Source organism: Corvus moneduloides, chromosome 2, assembly GCF_009650955.1.
Source record: "Corvus moneduloides isolate bCorMon1 chromosome 2, bCorMon1.pri, whole genome shotgun sequence".
Classification (NCBI taxonomy): domain Eukaryota; kingdom Metazoa; phylum Chordata; class Aves; order Passeriformes; family Corvidae; genus Corvus; species Corvus moneduloides.
The window spans coordinates 5,445,095-5,466,657 of NC_045477.1; the positions used below are offsets into that span (position 1 = coordinate 5,445,095).

The window sequence follows — 21,563 nt, forward strand, 5'->3', positions numbered from 1 at the left end:
TAGTTTCTAATGCAGTTAAAGGTCCTTGTCCCTGTGTCCTCATTGAATTCTGGATTCATTCTTTATGCCCCCTTTCAGGCTCCTTGCTGGGACGCAGTACTTTGGTGGTCTCCAGCTTCCCAGCCTGCAGAATCCTATGGGATGGGAAATTTTATGGAGAAAGGGAGGAAGAGCACTTCCTTCAGGGAGACAGCGGGGGATCCAAGGCCAGAAGGAGGGAGCCTGTGAAAGTTGTCAAGTGGGAAAACAAAGGATAAATTTCAGAGGAAAGACATAGCTGAGAGAAGAAAAGGAATTTCTTGGGGCTGGGCAAATACATCTTAAGAGATTTGAGTACCCACAGGAACGCTGCAGAGATAATTAGCGGTGATTCTCTCAAGGCCTTGTCTCTTAAAAAGACTTCAGGGCCCCGTTACTGCATGGACAAGCAAGCAGATGCTTGAGGGACAGGTTTTGCTTCCCTCTTCCTGCTGAGTTGTCCTCACATCCCAGGTGGCCTCTTTGGGTACAGAGGTGTGCTGGGATATGCAAGGGGATGGAAGCTCTGCTCTCTGACCAGCTCCTCCTTCCTTGGTAATGCAGAGGCAGGCAGGAGAGCTGGCGGGGGGGGGGGGGGGTGGTTCTGTCAGCCAGTCAGTCAATCATTTCCCTATGTTTATTATTTATCCCCTTGGCCGAACCCTCCCCTCCTTCCTGCCACTCTGGGCAATGGGAATTTTTGTGATCTCTGAGCAGCAGAGGCTGGCGGGCAGCGTGATCCCTGCTAGCAGCTCGTTCTCAGCCATGCGAGAGGAGAAACATCCGCAAGGAGAGATGGAGTTAGAACTTTATTAGGAGAAACCTAGACACAACTGACTAAAATCTCACGTTAAGGAAAACACACAGGTCTTTTCGGGATTAAAAAATACAAATATATAAAAACTTGCAAACAAAAACATGGTTTCCCCCGTTGAGTGTGAATGTGTATTTATATGCACAGGGAGCTGTACCAAAGCTGTGTATCAGGAGCAGGGATTCACTTTCAGTGGCCCTAAGAGAGGGAATGGCTCAGTCCCCTCATCAGCTGGTCCCAGGCCATTCACTTGTGCAGTCCAGTGTTGGGAAGCTGTGGCCTGTGTCTGAAGGGGCAGTGCAGGGTAAACAACAGGGAGCAGCTTGGCTCTGTTTAGCAGATCTTTACCAGAGGGATGTCAGCTCTGCACTGAGGAAATGTGTCTTGAAGGGAAGCTGCCTGCACACCTCACCCACCAGACTCACAGTGCACCCTTGGGCCCCTGTGGTTGCTCTGAGAGGCTACAGCAGTGGAAAGACCCAGTCCATGGGTTGCTTCTAATGCCATGTGTGCTAGGGATGGAGTGGAGAGGATGGCCTCGTGGCAGAGCAGAGACAAATAACTTGACCTGTGCTGGCTGGCAAGCTTGAGAGAGCAGGCAGGAGCTGAATGATGTGCAGGACCTGAGGAGGACTCTTTCTGCTTGCAAAAGATGCTGAAGTGTTTTGGTAGGTTGGTGTGAAGACACAGGCTGTACCTCTTCTGCAGATAAACAGAGGATGCTTTTCTCTCAAGTGGGCAGCTGGCAGCACCCTTTCAGCAGCATTCAGGTTTCTTGAAAGATGAGTCTCAAAAAGGGGAAAACCACTTTGTTTCCACATGATACTCATAAGGTATCTTTTCTCACAGGAGAGTCTCTATTTCTGTTAATGGATGCCTTGCTTAGGATTGATGACATGAGTATCTTGGGAAAATTCCCCAGTCTTCATCAACTGGTCATCTAAGTGATTTCCCTGGGGCCAGCCTGCTGCGCCGACTTAGGAATGAGGAAGGGATTCCAATGTTAGACACGAGGCAGCCGTGTGCTGGGGACCACGGGTGTCCTTATTTACGGGGAAGAGTTGTTATATACACAGTGTCAAAAAATTCAAGTAGGATTTATTGTGTAGGTAAACTGGTATAAAATATCTGGGCTCAGGTAGAGAAAGGGAGGGTTAGAGAGAGCCAAAATGAAGCAGATGAGAAAATCTTTCTTTCAGAAAGCCTACTGGTGTGTTTCTGCTCCAGGCAGGTGAGAAAAGCTTCAGCTCAGTATAATTGCCAAGCTGATGTTGCAAATGTTGACTAGAGACCAGAGAAGTAGAGGTCCAGTTGGTCTGTTGAATACAGTGGCACAGTTGGATACCCACTGGGCAGCCTCAGGAGTCTGCTGGCCTGTGCTCTACCTGGCTAAGGGTGGGGAGTCTCTGATCCCTGTGGGTCCCATGATGAAAATACGGCTGAGGGCTTCATATCCTGAGATTGGTGTCTCTCTTCAGTGCCTGTGGCTGCCCCTGCCTTGAGCTGTGAGAGGTGCTGTCTGCAGTATTAACGATGAAGTTCGCTGGAAAGGATAGAGAGAGGATATTAAAACAGAGAGGTTAGGGGCAAGAGTTTGGAGTCCACTTTGCAGAAGTTTTACTGAGTGCTGGGACAGCTCCTTCTCCTCATCCGTGCTGGAGACAGGTCACACAGACAAATCATCCGACCTTGCCTTGCTGCTGGCACGGCTGGCCTTGCTGAACCGGCGTTTCTCGTTGAAGTAGTTCTCGGGGAAGGCAGGTGCCGCACATTCGCTGGCCACCTCTGGACTCTCCACGTAGCTGGACTTAATGAAGGGCCCTTCCCCAGCAGCATCCTCCTGGCCGTGGACCCTCTCGGTGGCGAAGTTGGCGGTGTTCTGCTGGGAGGCCATCTTGTTGCTGAAGGGGCTGATGAACTTCCCGTTGGGACTTGACAAGCACTGGTTAAAATCTGGTGGCGGGGTGTACATCTGTGCCCTCTCTGCCTGTGGGGCAGACTCCAGCCTGCCGGGGGCTGTGCTGGGACTGGCTTTGTAGGACCGAGAGCACCTCTCTTTGGCTTTCTTCCAGCCCAAGTGGTACAGCTCGGCCAGGCTGAGGAAGAGGGAGAGCACTGCCACAGCCAGCATGAAGACGATGAACACGTTCTTCTCCGTGGGGCGGGACACGTAGCAGTTGACGGGGTGGGGGCACGGTGCCCGCTGGCAGATGTACAGGGTCTCCAGGAAGATCCCGTACAGGATGTACTGCCCCACAATGAAGGCCACTTCCATGGCAGTTCGAATCAAAATGCTGTAGACATAGGTGTTCAGCAGGCTGCCCCTCAGTATGATTTGGCCTCCTGATTCATCCCAGCCAACCAGCTTAGCCTCCTTCTCTGCCATGGAGCACTTCTGCTGGTAGTATGTGTCACCACCGTTTTTCTTCTCTTGGGCCTCTAATTCTGCCTCCTTCATCTTCCTCTTCTCCTCCATGCGCACCGTGTGCATCGCATGGCCCATGTACACCAGGGAGGGGGTGGAGACAAAGATGATCTGGAGGACCCAAAAGCGGACGTGGGAGATGGGGAAGGCCTTGTCGTAGCAGACGTTCTCGCAGCCGGGCTGCTGGGTGTCGCACATGAAGTCAGACTGCTCATCCCCCCAGGAGGACTCCGCCGCTGTTCCCAGCACCAGCATCCGGAAGATGAAGAGCACGGTCAGCCAGACTTTCCCCACCACTGTGGAGTGTTTGTGGACCTTCTCGAGGAAGTCTCCCAGGAAAGTCCACTCCCCCATTTCTGCTCACCAGGAGGGGTGAGAAGTCTTGAGAACTGGCTGCAAGCCCCTGTTGGGAGAAAACAGAGAGTGGTTCTGAGGAGGGTTAGGAAATGCCCAGTTGCTAATGGATGGAGTGAAATGGTTTTTTTTGTTTTGTGTCAGAGGAAATGTTTTCATTTGACCTGAAATGAATGAGGTCTGGTTTGCTGAAAACTGTTTCACATCCACTGGAAACCTTGTGTTGTGTTTGGGACTTTTTTTTCCTTTTTAAATTCAGCTACTGAAACAAAATGTGATCTTTTTTTACATAACACATCTACAGCCTGCTAAATGAGTTCCCAAAACCTTGAGGGTGAGCCAGATTTATTTGTGATTCAGAAAGTCCTTTCACTGTGATCTGCATATTGCATCCTCTGTGGACTTGGTAGTTAAAGCAGCATTCATCTGTCTGTAGACTGCACTCTGGGAAATCCTTAGTGGGCTGATCCCCTGGGAGGTCAGGCTGGAATCTACAGCCTGGCTTGAGCAGTGGCACTGTCACATGTTGCCTTTGTGTAATACCTGCACCAACACCTGGAATGTGAAGTGCTCGCAGCTCTGGGCTTCTTTTATGAGCTCAGTGCCACCGCTCAAGTGCAGAGAAAACCTTTCTGTTGCCCACCTGCTCCCTGTCTGTAGGTTTTGCTTTGATTTTGCAGTGTTGCCAGCTTCATTTACAAGCTGCAAATGTTTAGGGGAGTGTAAAGACTTTGGTGGGCTGTGCCAGTCCTGGAAACCTAATCCACTGCTACCCTGTCGTGCCTCTCTGAGAGGGAACTCTGCAAAATCTAAATGCTGGGTCATGCTTCTTCCTCTTTTCTTAAATTCTGAGGAAAAATTCACAGTTCCGATGAAACAGACAAAGAAAAAAGCCTCCTTTGAAGTGCCTCCCAAGGACCAGTGACTCCTGGGAAGTGCTGTTGGTAGGTGGTCTGATGACAGGAAAGGTTTGCTGGACTGGGAGTAAGGTTGCAAAGCGGAGATGCAGGAGAACTTGCTTCAGTTTTGTTTCTGGCCCTGACTGGCTGTTTCTGGTCAAGTCACTTAACCTGATGGATAAAAAGAGAGCAGTGGGTTTAATCCATCTTTTGTAGGGCTCTGTGGGAGTGCTTGAGCAATCATTTGATCCAGTTATGCTCACCATACTTACCTTCCCAGGGCACTGCAAAGCTCTCCCTAGTGCATGAGTTAAGGGCTGGGTGCTATAAAGTGTGCACTATTACCTTGGAGCTAATGTCCTCCCACAGTAATTCTTTTGGAAAATAGCATTTTAATAAGTAAATGTAAAAATAATCATCATAATGAAATATTAAAAGCACTAGTCAAGGTAAATCCCAAAGCCACAGGGACCAAATTGTTAACTCTCCTTTATTGTTCCTTGTCCTGTCTTTAGGAGCCAATTATTTTTATAGTGCAAAGAACATTTGTGGAGAGTAGACACTGTTAAAAGCTGAAAATTTACTGCAGCAATATTGTGTAGATTTCCTGTGAGCAAAAGCTGGAGAACAGATACACTTGTTGAGGGAACAATATCCCCTCCTCTAGTTACGTGAGTGATATAATTTAATGTAGCAGCACACACAATAATTTATCCCATCGTTCGTTCCTGTGCTGTGTCCAGCTGCAAGGATGGATGGGACAAAGATCAAAAGTTGAATCTTTAAATTCCCGGTGCTGCTGAGGGCTGCCCTGGGAAAGGTGAGGATTGCCCAGGTATGGAGACAGGGCAGTGGCCACTTGCTACCCCACCACCTGTCAGGAGCCATGTGAGCAGGGAGAAGGGACATACAGGAAGCAAAAGATGGGCTCTGGCTCTTTCCTGCCCTGGCAGGCATGCTGCAATCATGCTGATGGAGATCCTGGTGGCTGCTTGGCATATGCAGAAGCTTTGATCTGCTGCCAGCCCAGAGCTGGAGGAGCAGTAACACAGAAACTCAGCTGGTCTTTCTGACTGCTCTCGTCTGCACTGGTGAAAACTGGTGAATGTGTGGGTCTGTCTTACCCTCCAAAATGGCTTTGGTGCAGTTACTGCATTCTGGAGAAACTAGCATATGGCTTCATTCCAGGAGCGCCAGGGGATTAAACACAGGCAGATAAATCAGTGATGGGAAATATTTACAGACTGTGGCACTGAAATCAGTGTGTTTGCTTTTTTTCCCCCAGAGTGCAGAGAAGGCAACCAGCTACCTACAGCTCAGCGTTATGTGTGTCCAACATCAATATTCTCTAGCACAGCTGAATGCGTGGAATATTCCTTACAAGGCAGCATGAACAAGGGTGGGTGTCCTCACTTTTCCAGGTGGGTTTATATTGTTTACACATGCCTTTTCTTGTTTCACCTTGCTTGGTAAATATGAACACAGTTCTCCCTGGCTCTGCCAAGGCTGAGTTTTTTCTTACTGCCATGGGGAAGTACAACCACAACCTGAGCCCCTCTTCCCATCCATTCTACTGTGTGCAGGTTGTTTGGGGATTTACAATGGCTTGTTTTCCCCAGGGAAGGCTACTAAGCCTAGACACTTGCAAATTGTAAAAATTAGTATGTGCAGGACACAAAGTAAAGCAAACATAAGTGCAAGAGGAATCCAGAAATAAAAAATATGAACGGATGTGAGAAGAGCGGCGATTTACCTGTCTCACACATGCACAGAATATTTTAAGAGGCTGTAAATCAGGACGATCTGGCAGTCGTGAGGCTTAGGCTAGAAAATAGGGACATTTCCTCTGCCCTGCCTTGCACAGACTGTCTAAAGAAGGGACTGCCCTGAGGTGCCTCCTGACCGTCCTGCTACAGCCCCGTAGAGACCTGAGGTGGCTGCTGCAAGAGTGTTGGTGGCCACGGGGGAGCAGATTTTGGAAACCAAGAGAAGGAGTTTCCCTCCTAGAGCAACATTTTTGGCTTAGACATTTGATACTTATTAGCAAGCTATTTTTGCAGAGCCAGACCAAGGGTCTTCTAGAGCATCTAATTCTCTGCTGCCAGCAAGAAAAGAAGGATTGTCACCTCCTGACAGCTTTTCCTGGCTATGCAGAGCTGCCCCTGACCGAGCCTTTCTCCTCATAGCTTTACTATTCTTGGGAATTTTCCATATAGTTCCTTTTCCTCATTCCCAGACTACTGTTGCCCTCACATGCTTTGACCTCTCAGCGTCTGAGCATCTGCAGCCTTTTATATTCCTAGTTTGGGCTCAGTTGGACAAATCTTTTCTCACGCTGGTGTGACTGGGTAAAAACCACCTCTGGATATTTTTGTGGGGTCTCAGCACCTGATAGAAGACAGTCTTGGCAGCAGGGTCACGCATATTCGTGAGCAGACGTGGGCTGTGCCGCCGCCCTTGCATGCTTTTGGTTGGGAGTTTTCTGCGGGATCCACAAGGGAACTGGGCGCCGTCAGGAGATCCTGGCACCGGGAGACGTGCGTGTGACACAGACCAGTGCAGCTTGGCACAAGCCCAGCGGCGTGCCCAGCCCAGCCTAATCATCACCTGGAACGCCACTAAAGCTGAGGAAAGCTGAGCATCGCCCCACAGGCCAAGCATGGAGTCTGCTCAGCTCCGGGCTGCCTTCTGACTGCCAAATTCCACGATAAAAATACCCCAGCGGGGACGGCACCTGCTAGTACGCCAGGCTGGCTCGCCAGCCACGGGCTGCTCTCTGCCATTCCTTTTTTGCACTACCTTTATCTGCGGGAGGGGGAGTGTCTGTTGCCCTCTGAGCAGTTTTGCCCATCCTCTTGGTGATGCCATGTGCTCTGAAGGGCAGGCGAGCATTTCGCATCACTGCTGCTTGCTCCAGCCAGCACGCTCGTTCTGGTTGGAACTAGCCAGGACTCTGATGAACGGCTAGGAGATCCACACCAGAGAGCCAGGAGGGCTGTTCCTGTGCAATCATCTTTATATGAGTTTATTTCCCTGGGGGTGGTTAGGAAGAAAGTTTTCCCCTCTTTAGAAGACAGGCGAGACTATCAGCAGTGGTATAAATAGCTGAGCTCAACACTTCAAGCTAGCTTTTCCCACAAGGAAGGTGACAGGAGGTCGCCATCTCTGCAGGATGTTTCTAAAATAAAGTGGAGAGTCTGATTATAACACTGTTTCTGCTCTCCCTTGCTGGGCTCACCTCTTCCCCTTGGCAGATCCCAGGGGCTCGTGGAGAGGCTCTCTGAGGAAGACTCCTTTGTGTGAGGCAAGCACAGTTCCTAGGGAGGGGGAAAGTACTGGATTCAAAGCCGTTGTATTTTTGCCCAATCTCTGTGCGTGATTTGCTTAATCAGGTGCAAACGTGTGTCTCTGGGAATTAATGAGATTTCACAGCAAAGCAGAGGGCCCAGGATGTTTTAAGAAGCTCACAAGCCAGACACATGGCTGTGTGGGGAGGCCATGCAAGAAGTGCATCCCCTCCAGGCTACTGAAAGGGGAGGCAGCTGTCCCCTCTGGGTACTGGGCATGTGAGCAGTGACATTACAGTGGGGCATCCAGGCCAGCTGGGCCACGCTCAGTGCCTAGGAATTGCTCATGGCTTTCCTCCCTCCAGCCGTGTTATCTCATACCAGGTCCAGGCCAGCCCGTGGCACAGCAGATAGAGATCATGGTGGGTGTGTGGGCAGAGATCTTTGCCCTGTGCTGACACTTGTTAGCCTGAAGCCAGACAGGAGTGGAGCCCACACTGTCAAACTCCCCCTCACACCTGTAGGCACTTGGGAAGGACACTTCCAGCTCTGCCCTGGAGGCTGGTTGATGCTACTTTACTGAAGGATCTCTAGCCCCTTGTTGGTAGCCTCACAGCATCTCATGCAGTGTCGATGCTGTCACCTCTGTCTTGCAAATAGTGATCACTGGGGTACAGAAGGGGCAAACTGCTTGTTTGAGGTCACTGTGTTAGAGACAGTCTGGGGACAGAGCTCAGGGGTTGTGACTTGCAAGACTGTGTCCTTTTTTCTACGCAGCACTGCCTCTTAAACTTCATGACAGCAATACAACACTGTTTCTACAGCACATCTGCTTCTACAGACCACAGCCCTACTCTCCTCTGCCCTGGGACAACACCGTCTTGGTTACCTGAGAGAAAACCCTCTCCTGCTGCCCTTCTATAGCAGGTACACCTGGCAGAACCAGAAGCTTTTTGTTTTGCGTTGTTTTGTTTTGTTTTGCCTTGTGGGGACATGTGGCTTACAACATTAAATGATGAATAGAGTTAGAAATGCACTGTGCAGAGTGGGTGCAGTGCTTTGGATTACAGAGGATTTGTGATGCTAAAGCCCACCTCAGCAGGTATTTTTTGTTCAGAGTTTACTGGCATTGGCTCCTTCCTATGGATATACAATAGGGAAGCAACAACCTATGAGGCATTTTTGTCCAAACACCATCTCTCTGGCTTCATATATGCATGTATATGCTTATGATAAGTTTCTGCCTGAAACAGGCCATTTCTTTAGCCAAATTTGTAACTCTGATCTGCACATGAGCCTGGAATAAATAGTTTTGTACTTATGCTTTTAAAGAAAAAGAATTGACATGTTTGGAATAGGTTCCATTCTAGTTCCTTGGGTTGAAAGCCCTGTGCTGAGCCAATATCAGAGTGACTTTGACTCTAGGACTGAAATCTCATGTGAGAACAGCAGCTCTGTGTTAACAGCTCCTGTCCTAGAAGACAGACATCCAATGTTTCTTATCTTTCTGCTCCTCCCAAGTTCACTGCAATTTCTGGAAGGGTCATACTGGTATCCAGACCACTGCCCCTACTTGTAGTTGCAGACAGCTTGTTATTCCTTGACGAGGTGTGCATTCCCCCTCCTCTCCAAATGTGGAAAATCTCAGAGTTCACGAAAAAGAGAGTGGGTGAGAAGATAAGGGAGTTGAATGACCCGTCACCTCCTACACACACAGGCACACAACCCTGACGCACACAGAGACACAGACGGAGGGGAATCACTCAGCACCTTCAAGTGTGTACATCAGGGATGTGTTACACACACGGATGATAATAATATGTAGAATATTTTCATCTGAAGTGATGGTAGAAGCTGAAGACTCCCAGTCAGTTGAATTTTTATTAGTTGTCTGTCTAGAACATCTAATGTTATTCCTCCCTCTGTGCTTTCATATATCCAAATATTAGGGCCAAACTCTGCCTGATGTAGTCTCAGGAGACCAAGAACAGAAGAGACCTTGAACTCAGATGAGTCAAGCTGAGGGATGAATTTATCCCACTATCTTTGAAAAGCTGGCATCAAATAGTTACATGATAGTGGCATCCAGGCTCACACTTAAAAAGCAGGGAGCACCTTCTAGTTCTCTTGGGATCCTCTCTCTTTGCCTTTGAAAAATGTGGGTCCCTAGAGACCCCAACAGATGTGACAAAACTGGACTTGGGATAAACTAAATGAAGGATCGCTGTGCTCTTTTTCTAGGAAAAACCCCATAAATTCTCTCTCTAATGTAAATGCTGGAAACTTGATGCTGTTTCCAGTATCTTTATCTTTGCAGAGAGAAGCTGTATGAATTTGCAGATGATGGTAAATTGGGCAGCCTCAAGTGGGTGAAATACAGGTGAGGAGATAGCCAAAGAGGGCATAGGGAGCTCTGGAAAACAAGAACAAGCGGAGAAAGTTGGGGGCTGCTGTAGTAAAAGCTATTCCTGAGCTCTGCTGAGAGAAGCTGATCTCAAGCACTGCTCAGTCAGTGGAGAAGGCTGGTATAAGATGTGCAGTGATGTCAGGCCTCACATTGGGCACAGTATAGCAGCAACAAAACCTGTCCATGTGATTTTAGGCTGGTTCGTAGCCTGCATGAGATGCAACTTGTTATAGTGTTGAAATGAAACAGACTGGAGAGGTAATGGGAGAAGGACAGAGCTCTCATTCAGACTTTTCCCATCCTTTCTTCCTTCCTCTCACTGCAGCATCTCCCTGCCTATCGGTTCCCCATGGTTTCCCTCCAGTCAAGCTCCCCCAGAGAGCCCTGCCTCAGTTTTTTGGCAGTTTTGACCAGCTAACTCTAGACAGCACCCAAATTGCTAATGCTTTCAGCCTTAGAAAGGGGAAATTTTCAGCAACTATCTATTTCCCACTTATTTCTACCTTGTCAAATCTCATTTCTTCTTTCTTTCAAAAAATCTGTAGGATTCTTTTCACACTCCTGCCTCATTGCCTCAGTCTGGCTATGTGAGTGGATTATTTTTTGTACTCAGTGTATGTACCATATATATATATGCACAACCCCCTCCCCCTTTTGAAATCAACTAATACTAAACCGGCAAAGCCCAGCGGTAGGGAGTTAGGAAACGCTGGGGTGACTGTTCCCAGTAATCTTATTTCAATCTCTTTGTGCCTGTGCCTCTTGGAGTCCTTAACCACATCCTCACATTGTCACCTCATTCTTTGCACAGGATGCCTGCCTTGTTCTGTGCCAGCCTGGCGGGGGCTTTCTTTAACAGCAGCTATTCAGTGTTTTGTTTTCTCCTCATTGTTCAGTGGGTGGCCTATGCCTCATTTACTGTACATTATTCAAGTCCAGCTCTAAAGACAGAATTATTAGTTTCCTCATGGGTTTTCCTATGGCTTTCACCACAACAGTATCTGATCGCTTCACAATTATAAATCTACTTACTTTCATTACCACCCAGAGGTGAGGAGATGGTAGTAGATCAACTGTGCAGCTGAGGAACTAAGGCAGTGAGAGATTAAGATAAAAACTGTTCATTAATTTTGGAAGCTCTTTGGTGATGTTGCTAATCTGTTGGTGCTTTTTTTCCAGTGTACTTAGCACTGTGTAATGGGTATTCAAAGCAGAGCTCTGTCTGCTTTGTGCTGGAGTGGGAGAGTTTATTACTTCCACCGGTTGCACTATGTGTAGAAATCAGATATCCTAAAGACAAGAAAGGGGCATTTGTGGGGGAATGTGGCTTAAGCGATTTGCCCCATGATGACAGAGGAAATTGGAGTAAGAAGCAAAAATTAACCCCAGTCCTCTTGGATAGCTTTATCTGATTACAAACTGGAGACAGCTTTTTTCCCATCCCACTATTCCCTCCTTTCTTCACCAGACATCTGAGTGCAGCAGAAGACCCTGGAGCTTTGCAGGGGTCACCCTTGCCAGAGTGCTTCACTTTCTGAGCAACCCTGTGCCCTGACCAAGGCATCTGTCACCTTTTCTGCTTCTAAGGGAGAGCAGCTTCATATGGAAATTCTCAGCCATTCTCAAGGCATATCCGTAATGACATAAAAAATGGAGAAAAGCAGAAATGTAAGAGTAAACCCCGTAGTTCTTACATTAAATCCCCCTGACCTCTCTTCAAAGAACACTAGAGAGACTTAAAAGTGTGCATCTCTCTGCTCATTGCATGCTGGGTGGCATGAATATTTCTTTGTTTCAGGGAAGAGCTGGCATGCCAAGTGTGGTTCACAGAGATCTCTCTGTTGCTTATCAATAGCAATAAAATTGATTCATCTCCCCACCCCCCACCCCCCCCTTTAATGAATTCTTAGCCCAAAGATTGAAGTCTCTCTGTTGTCTCCTGGGAATTATTTCTAATTTTAAGCCTCTGTCCTCATGCCTCATACAACAGCACCCAAAGTGTGGAGCAGTCTCCGAAATGTGCTCCCTAATGACATAATGTAGTGCTGAATTACTCATTCCTCCTTGCCTATTTTCAATGCTGCAAGATAAGTCAGAAGATGGGCAAATGTGTGCAGAATGTGTGAAATCTGTCTGAAGGTCAAAAAGAGAAGAGAGGCTAAGGTACGAAGTTCTGTATTTTCTGTCAGAGTTTAAATTTTTTAATGCCCATAATACTAAAAATATGGTGGTATTATATACTGTTGAGTGGAAAAAAAACAACCCCAAATACTTATAGTAACAGGAATACTTAACATAGTTCCCAAGCGACCAGAGCCTGATGAGTATTTTAAACCCTGAAGCCTCAGGAATTCTCCTAAAGTACTGCTCTGCTCCCAAGGAAAAGGGGAGCAAAGTTGGAAATGTGTTCTTTTCTCAGAATAGATTTTGAAAACAGCAGCAAATGCAGAATTTCTTGTCTCCTGGTACAAATCCTGAATACTGTGAGGCTTCTGAATAACTGTTTAAGCTGCTCCTAGCTGCACACACATACGCACACATATGTTACATGCATGAAGTTCTTTAGTTTTAAAGAGAGGAACACATAGCAGCAGTAGGGGAAAACTCTCATAGATGCTGCTTCACCAAGGAATTTCGATGGGTTTATCATCACAGAGGAAGAGTTCAATGCTTAAGCCTCATTCAGCACAAGACTTTTTTAGTTGAGGTTTATCCAGAAAAGCCACTTATAGGATCCTCTAAAAGTTTTTATGGTACTTCAAGGACAGAGGCACTGCCTCAGTTTACCTGAGTTGTTAAAACCAGAATGCCACAAAGCTCCTTAGACATGACAAATGAGCAGCCAAACAATCCTTTAGGAAATCAAAGGAGCCACCACAGATCTGAGGTGGCAATTAGACAGCAACTTTTACACTCAGTGAGATTGCTTCTTTCCAGCTGGGTGTATAGGGGAACTGTAGTCTTAAGGTGGGCTATTCTTTGAAAAAGCAGTGTTAAATTATGGAAATGTCATCGCATAATTATTCCAAGTACAAAGAGGGGGGGAAGTTAGGAAGGCAAATAAAAAGAAGCAGCAGCTGCTGGTGTGGGAGAGGACATTTGTCCCTTCAGGTCTGCGTGCCTCCTTGCTGAGGCTGCCATGGGCAGTGTCAGGATGGAGGAGAAAGGCATTCCCTGGCGGCGCGCACAGAACGTGTGACTGCGAGATACCAGCGAGGCACTTCTCTACACTGGAGTTACATTCCCAGGCTCCGTGTCACAGACCAGCCAGAACACCATACTCTCAAGGAGAAGAAGCTGCAATATTTTGGAAGCATCCTGCACACTGCAGAATATAGGTGGTTAATGCAGGCACTTGATAAAGTGTTTGTACCCCGAGAGCCTCTCCTAGGTAAGAGTTCCCTTCACCACCGTCCCCCGAGCAGCTTGACAGCATGCTGAAATGGGATCTGACAGAAATGGCAATTTGCGCTTCATACTGTCTGAGGGAGGATGTTTGGGGCTCTTATCCTGCTTTCCTATACATTGGAATCTATTGGTATCTATGCTCATCGCAGGGAAGTTACTTGTTATTTCTGTAACTGCCTGTGGAAAAACAGTTTAATTTTTAAAATGTCCCAAGACCACCATGTTACTAGTGGGAATGTTTTGAAGAGAAAATGAAAGAAAAAGTAAAATTTAAAGTTATTTTTGGCCATCCTTCTTTTCCTGCCTCTCCAAATCCTTTTTCTCCCTCGTGCTGTTTTCCCCTTGAGTGTAATAATTTGATCTACCATCAGCACTTCTGCAGTTCAATTATTTCCCCCTCGTGGTTGCTTACCTGATTTCCAGTATCTTGTCTTCAGTCTCCTTTCCTTGCTTTAGCACTTTTCCTTTTTGTAGTTAAGTTGAACTCCTTGTCCTCCTCAGTCACTTCGTTTCATTCCTTTAATATGGTTCTCTCTCTCTCTTCCTCTCTTTTTCTCCACCCCTTTTCTGTGTCACTTTCTGTCTTCCCCACTGCCTCTCTGCCTTTCCCCCTCTTCTTTCTTCACCTACTTTTCTTGTCTCTCCCACCCCCTCCAGCCTAATCTTTCTATTTTCAAACCTGGTTTCCCGTTGTTTTTCCTTTAAAGACCATGGATCTCATTCCTCCCTCTCCATTCTCAGCCTCTCCCTGTGCCACCCTCCCCATGCCGACAGGATGCATTCGCTGCTGGCTTCGCGCAGTCCCTTCCAGTCGCTGCTGCCACTGTTCCTTTGCACATCTTCCCACAGAGATCATTCTATGGTCTAAGCCTTCCCCAAACCAAAAGAGACAGGCTTGCCCCACAGTTACTCCAGCCTGGCCCTGGAAAGCTTTTTCTGTGCAAGAAGAAGGACAATTCAACCAACAAAGGGCATATTTCTGACTCCTTCAAGCTTAATCTGGCAAAGCAGAGTTCATGTGGAGAAGGGTCTTCCACCTCTTCAAATCACACAGAGCTTGCTCTGCTGGCTTCGACCGGGGGCCCAGCACAGCTGCAGCCTTGTCCTAAAGGGCACCAAATGCTTCCCAGGGACTTTTTACATGCCCCTTACTGATAAATAGAGAATAATCTGCCTGTCAAGAGAGGTGCTTTTTGTCACACCACCCTACCACCACCTCCCCACACACACAGTCAGATGCTTGAGCATTTGGGGCTCTCTTAAAAATATTTGTGACATATCAAGTGTCTGAAGGTCTTGTATTTCATGTATGTGTCAAGCTGAGCCTCTGATTCCACATCAGGAATGGCCCAGCGAGGAGGCAGAATCAGAGATGCCTTCTGGCTTTGGTGAAGGTCTCAAAGAACCGGCGGCAGGAGAGCGAGATTTGCGCGGAAGACTCTGCTGACCTGAGAACTGACTTGCTGCACACAAGCTTTGGTGGTTATCCCTCTAGCAATCCTTCCCAGGCTAGATATCTCCCATCCAGAACAGTGCCTGGTGGTCTCTATGCATCAGCAAATGCACATCAGGAAACAAAAGCAGTCCAGGGACTAAAACACAGTGCTGGCAACTCTTCCAATAACTTTTCTCTCACTAATTTAATACCCCCTTTAGTCACGAGATTGAAAGCCAGTCTACAAAGCAACAGTTCTGTGCAGAGGCAACCTCTGGAAGCATGTTCTATGTGGACACTCTCACTCTGAAGTTAGGAGTGCAACTCTTTTCCAGGAGGGCTGTATCCTCACTGATGGTTAGTGCAGGATGCAGGGCATAGAGTGCACAGTAAATTCCCACAGCAGCTCAGTAACCTCCTGGCATGGAGAAACCTATAGGCATTTGCTGCTTCATTTCTAACTTTATTGAAAGACCTTCTGTGGGTTTAAGGAAAATACAAATGTTTCTGGGGTTGTTTCTCCCTCTCCTGTGTGGCAGTTGTGTATCTGCAATGAAAATTCATGGGAAGGAGAATATTATTCCATTTTTTTTGGTCTTTCTGGAGTAATTTCCATGAAGCATTATTATGTAAAGTCATGTTGATTTTATGCCAGTGAGATTGTCAAGGAATTCGTCATAGAAGTGTCCAAAAAAAAGGTGTTAATAATACAGGTCTAGCTCACAGATGGCTTTGGGATAGGCTAGGGATAAGGCTTGTCAAGTGTTTTTCACATGCTGTAGAGAGACATGTCCTGTGAGAGAGCTGTTGGAAATGCACTCACCTCCCTGCGTGGCTGACACTTTGCTGTACACTGAGGGTGATCAGGTCTGATTCTCCCTCCTCACTCCTTTGTGTTTCCTGTCCAAGTGTTGCTCCTGAGTGGCATGCAGAGGTAATCCTGAACCCAGCAGATACAGTCTGGTTCTGCTGAATGTATGAGGGAGGAGAGAAGGTTTCTGTCCAACACGTGCATGGTGCACGAGACGTACCTGCTATGAGCTCTTTTTGTTTTGGTGCTGGTGGTAACTGTCTGGATTTTGTTGCACAGAAGGGAAATGGTAGAAGGCAGACGGGGAGGCAAAAGACAGAAGGGTGTGTAGAGATGTTGTATGGACACTTCAGCCAGCCCCTCAATGTGTCATCCCTTCTCCACTGCACCCTCTTCAAGGGAAAACAGAGGTGTCCTGGCAGCTTCTCCAACCCCTCAGCTAGAAAAATAGCTGGTTTGACCACTCCTAAGCATGGAAAAAGAATTTTGGCTCCCCTTCCCAAGAGCCTCTTATGCAAAACTTGTCTGATTTGAGTGAGGAGAGCAAGTGGAAGAGAATGCTCCCCCAGACAGAGGGAATGAGGAGAACAGCTGACAGCTTGCCATGTGCAGCTCGCAGATCACAGCAGTTTGTGATGCTGTGCAATGGATTTTGAAGGAAAGCAGAAACAAAGCCAGGAGGAAAAGGGAAAATAAGACAACATTTACTATCTTTTGATCAAAAGTTAAGAGCTTTCTTGGATTATGATTCCTGACCCCCTAGATAAAAGAAATATAGCAGACCTTATCTACCTGGAGTTCAGTAAACCATATGATATGGTGTCCCAGAAGAAACAAATTAGTGTAGAAGATTCAGTTGAGGAAGACAGGGATTATTAAATAAATCCTCAAGTGAGTAAGAGACTGACAGAACTGATACACTGGTTCCTTAATAGGCTGAAGGGAAATTATCTGTGAGGCTGCTTAAAGATTGCTCTTAGGACTGATCTTTTTTTATAGTTCTGTTAATTACCTTGGCACGGAAAGTAGAAATACTAATGAAATCTGCTGATGAAACAAAGCTGGGAGGTATCATGAGGGCAGAGGTGGATTCCAGCACTACAAGAGCTGAAGGCTCTTTCTGACTGGAGTGATCAAGGTGAGATTAAGTGGGAGAGTGCAAAGTCGCACACTAGGAACTTGTTGCTTGAAGAGTAACAGGAATCTCCATCTCCCAGGAGAGACAGATGGAGAAAGATGGGGAAAGTTCATGGTTCAAAGGAGGGGGAACCAGCGATGCTATGTGGGGGTGAAAAAGGCAAGCAAACTTTGAGGATGTAGCAGCATTTCCAGTTGCAGTGAGTGGAAGTAATGTCATCTAAGAGGATGAGACTTCTCCAAAATAGTGTGTGCAGTGCTGCCTCCCCACATTCAAGGAGGATATTCAGCCTGGAGCAGGTGCAGAGGAAGGCAGTGGGGTGGTCAGAGAGACAGAGGGTGTCTCAGCCAACTGTGTGTTTACTTATCAGTCACAGCAGTGACTGCACAGAGATATTTGAGCAGATTTGAAAATAGATGTGGTACCAGTTTGAGCTTTTCAGCATTAATTATTTCGCACTGAACTTCATGCTAGTGCAGCAACATGAAGTAATTAAACCACGGTGTGATGTGCCTGCAGGGTGAATACTATAAGGGAGCTTAGTTACTTAGTCTGGCAGAACAAAGGTTAAGAGAGGAGAGATTTGCTGCCTATAAATACTTTTAGGAATTGGGGGCTGGGAAAGTAAGTGCTCAGGAGAGAGCAGAGCTACATAAGCTAAAGGACAATGTGGCACAAGAATAAATAGATATAAATTGGCCATGAATGAATTTAGGTTGGAAATTAGAAGGTTTCTAAGCAACAGGGCAGGGAAGGAGGTGCTGGAACAGCATTTTAGCAGCACAAGTTAGGGTGGAAACCTAATGAGATTTAGGACAGAGTTTAGTAAGTTTAGAAAAGGCCATTTGTTTTGTACTTGCCTATTATTCAAAGGGATTGAATCTGATAAGCCAAGAGGTCCCTTTTTCATTCTATTTCCTGTACTTGCCTTATTGCATCTGCACCCTTGCACACAAAAGCCAGGTAAATCTGGAGCAGAGTTTGTGTGATGAGTTTTTCAGCATTGATCCCATGGATATTTAATGGAGGGATTCATTCTGTGCCTGGGATTTAAACAAGCAAAAAGAGCAAGCCAAGACAATGCATCGAGAAGTCTGCAAATATGCAGCAGTGTAGATGAGAGCTCACACAGGAAAGAGCTTCTTCACATAAAACAGATGTTCCCAGAGCATCTGGCTTTGCTGGAAGGCTGTTTCAAATGCAGGTAGATGCTCTCCTTAGATGTGAAAACTGAAAGAGATTGTCTGAAGGGAAAATGTCTTGTGCATTCCTGCCATTAGCGAGGACTTTGTCCTTGGGGAGGATGTCAGGTTATACTGCACTGGGAAATTCTAGGAAAAAACACCACCCAACAGTATTTGATGTTTGAGTTCATGTCTGCTGCCTGGCCACAGCACTGCACTTATTCTGGTTCTTCATAATGTCCCATGCTGGACAGACACCTCTAGTACCTTCTCTAAAGCACCAAAGGATGGTGCCTTCCTGGTGAAACATTTTATCTCAAATCCCCATGCATGGATATGATTGAAAGAGAAGGCCAGAGAGGGAAGTTCTCTGTTATACATTAGACCTCTGGAGACAGTTTGAAGGCATCCTCCAGCAGGAGGCAAATTCCCAAGGACAGGCTGGGCCCAAGGGAAGAGGAGTAGCAAAGGCCCCCGAATGAGAACAGTTTTATAGTCACAGTTTCTTATTTAGTAAAAAATCCCAAATTATTCTATATGGATGGATGTTTTCCTCTTCCCAGCCCAGAGTACCATACCAGCATAGAGTGAGGAAAAGAGGAAACAAGAAACAGCAAGGTGTGAAATATCATTGTGTGCCAGACTCATTTGCCAGTAAAGTTTTCAGCAAGAAAAACTGGAAGAGGTTTTCATCTCACTGAGGAGAAATTGCCATCTATCCCAAAGTAAATGCTGGGTTGTCAGCTTTATGTTATTGGAAACAAAGTAGGGCCCTCTCACCCCTCCTGCTTCCACCTCTCAACTCTGCAGCATCTCTGAGTAGTTGAGAAGTGCTTTGCACATGATAATGAAATTGCAGCTCCTATAAACACCCTCCTTGCTTTACAGGTGGAGGAACCAGACCATGGAGAGCATAAAGGATTTGTCTAAAGGATCAGCAAGTCATTTTAAAGCAAGGAGTCCCCATCTATCTAGCCACCAGACATTCATCTTGTCCTGCAAACTTCCAGCTAGCTGAATTGCTGCTTGACAGAAATATGTGTGTATACGTAAATACATAGCTATGTTTCCCAAAGAAGAAAAGAAAGAACAGACCTTTACCTCTTTTTGCTGAGCCTGCACAGGTAGAGAGAGGAACAGGTAAAGTTGACTGAAGGGTGGGGTGAGCTTTAGCAGAGCCCTTTGGTCTTGCTGGAGCCCACCTCTCTGCCAGTGTTCGGCTCCCAGAAGAGATCCTGAAGTGTCTGAGGGAGGACACTCCGGGCAGGGTGAGCAAACCCCAGTCAGCTCCCAGGAGCTCAGCCTGTGGTCTGACACTGTCTCACTGGCTGGAGATCCCCTCCAGCCTGGAGGACCAGTGCTGGGGGAGACTTGCTCCTGAGCTGTTCCTGACATGCACTGGCAGCTGTCTGCCTGCTATTCTTTTAAAGGGTCTTCGTGGATCAGGATAAAATGTGATCTTACGCAGACGGCATTGTAAGCACAACTTGGCTCAGGTTCAGCTCTTCCTCTGGCTCCCAGCTACTCTATTTTTATTGAAGGAATTTGAGGCTATCAGAAAGGAAGTCAAATTGTTTTAGGAAAACAATAGAAAAGCAACTTGAAGTTTATTAGCTTCCTGCCCAGGGCCTGTGACCAACTTGTCAAACTTATTAGCATGATGGCAGAACTATTTATTTAAAAGGGCTAGCTACAGGACCCACAATTTCATTCCTTTTTGGGCCTTAGTAAAAACAAAGGAAAGCCATAAAATAATATCTGAAGGGAGCAGATGGCTAACTGGTAAATGGTGTGAGTAAGGTTGGCCTGTGAGCCATTTGTGGTGTTCACCAGAGCAATGGCTTTTGTGCGATTTGTTATCAAATGAATACCTGGGCTTGCAATCACAGGCCAGTCCCATCACCCCTAATTCCTTACTGTGGCTCAAATTTTCAAGTGGAAGCCTCACACCTAAGAAAACAAATTTGGCAGGAAAAGGTCTTCATTTAGAGCTACTGAAAGGAGCGAAACAATGCAGCAGGTCTGCAGAAGAGCCAGGAATAGAGCCCAGGTGTCCCTGACCCTGTTGACCCTGTTGCTGGAGCCCCTCGACTGCAAAAAATATTTATATCCTTCAGAAGCAGCTGCAGTCCGCTTCCCCATCCAGCTCCCCCAAAGCAGCCACACCATGAAGTCACTGAATGCATGTTGGCATGCGGCTGGTGAGAAGAATGGGCAGCCAAACCATCAGTCACGAGCACAAAGTGTCTGTGAGCCTGAGCCTTCCTGAGGAGCTGCATTGTTTGCAACGAAATGAGAAGAGAATAAAACAGGTAACTGAGAAGCATTTGCAAACTTTACCCAATGCAAAGCCATATCCCTTTTTCAGAGGGCCCTCTGCTAACTGAGTGTTTGACCAGCTTCCAGGGAGGATATAGGAAGAACTCACCTCTCCTTTCAGTGGTGCAGTCTCGAGGAACTCAGGCGCTGAGGTACTGAGCTCGCAGAGCTATGCACACAGGCTTTGCACAGCTCAATAACCACTTTTCAGATAAAAGGAAGAAGAACCTACCTCAAAAATTCTCTTCCTTCTTCTCCTCATTAGCTTAAATAAAAGTGGGAATGCGAAGCTGCAGTTTTCTCTGAGGCCTGGGGCAATGATGCGTCTTGTATTCGCAAGTGATAGAAGATCTTGGTTTAGAGGTTCCTTTTAATTTATCCAGGTTAGGTGTTTCTAAAAGAGTCAAATTGTGTGCATTATCTCTGGAAGGGCCTAAGAAACTGGGTCTTAAAAACTTGGTAATTTTTAATGTAAATGCAACAGTCCTCCATTTATTTGAGGTATCCTTGCAGCTTTTAGAAGGTTTCTGTAATTTCTGTCCCTCTGAGATACTGCCTTGGTAAACAAATCAGCCAAAGGAGGGCACCGAGCAATGCAGCATCCTAGCTCATTACAGTTTGTAAGTGTTTACTTAAAATTAAGTACATTCTTGAGTTGCATTGATTGCAGTGTAATTTAATAGTCTGGAAGTTAGGCACCCTACACTGCCAGCCAGGCCGGCTTTCCTGGGGGAATTCCGAGGCAGACAGCAGATAGTGGATATACTTCTCCATAGCCTCTGCAGGAAGAGATGCCACGTGCAAATCGCATGATGGTGCTCTGGCAGCAGAAAAATATTTTCCTTGCACTTATTTGTGATCTCTGTCATCTGGGCTGGCATCACTTAATCTGTGCTTTGTTCTAGTAAGTAGTGTGTCCATCCTGAATGTGAGATGTGAGAATCTTTTTGTCAGTCTCTCAGGACTGCCGGGCTCTTGGTAGCCCCTGAGGCTGAGATCCTGCAAAGACTTGGTCATGTGAGTAACTTGATATAGTTACAGCTTGGGGCCATCTGTGTGGGTAA

At 46.7% G+C, this 21,563-nt stretch overlaps 2 protein-coding genes across 6 annotated transcripts in view; one reads left to right on the plus strand and one right to left on the minus strand.

The window, feature by feature from the left end:
* Positions 1-814: 814 nt before the first annotated feature.
* On the minus strand, positions 815-19,854 carry GJA5 (gap junction protein alpha 5). Of its 4 annotated transcripts, XM_032096639.1 has the most exons (3): positions 19,282-19,854; positions 14,025-15,594; positions 815-3,660 (listed from the first exon to the last, which is right to left on the minus strand). In XM_032096639.1, exon 3 carries the CDS (start codon positions 3,609-3,611, stop codon positions 2,499-2,501), a length of 1,113 nt encoding a protein of 370 aa, XP_031952530.1. In that variant the 5' UTR covers positions 3,612-3,660; positions 14,025-15,594; positions 19,282-19,854; the 3' UTR covers positions 815-2,498. The 4 variants fall into 4 exon arrangements, with proteins under 4 accessions (XP_031952530.1, XP_031952538.1, XP_031952546.1 ...); XM_032096647.1 differs by lacking the exon at positions 14,025-15,594; XM_032096655.1 differs by lacking the exon at positions 14,025-15,594 and having other exon boundaries at positions 19,276-19,854.
* The window catches only part of GJA8 (gap junction protein alpha 8), a 39,488-nt gene continuing 37,778 nt past the window's right edge, over positions 19,854-21,563 (plus strand). For both annotated transcript variants that reach the window (XM_032096619.1, XM_032096628.1), the window contains exon 1: positions 19,854-20,492. The gene's annotated coding sequence lies outside the window, so the exon portion shown is untranslated. The remainder of the gene's footprint in view (positions 20,493-21,563) is intronic.

Excerpts from the sequence above, each read along its gene's own strand:
- GJA5 (XM_032096647.1), bottom strand. The coding sequence starts at position 3,611 with ATGGGGGAGTGGACTTTCCTGGGAGACTTCCTCGAGAAGGTCCACAAA.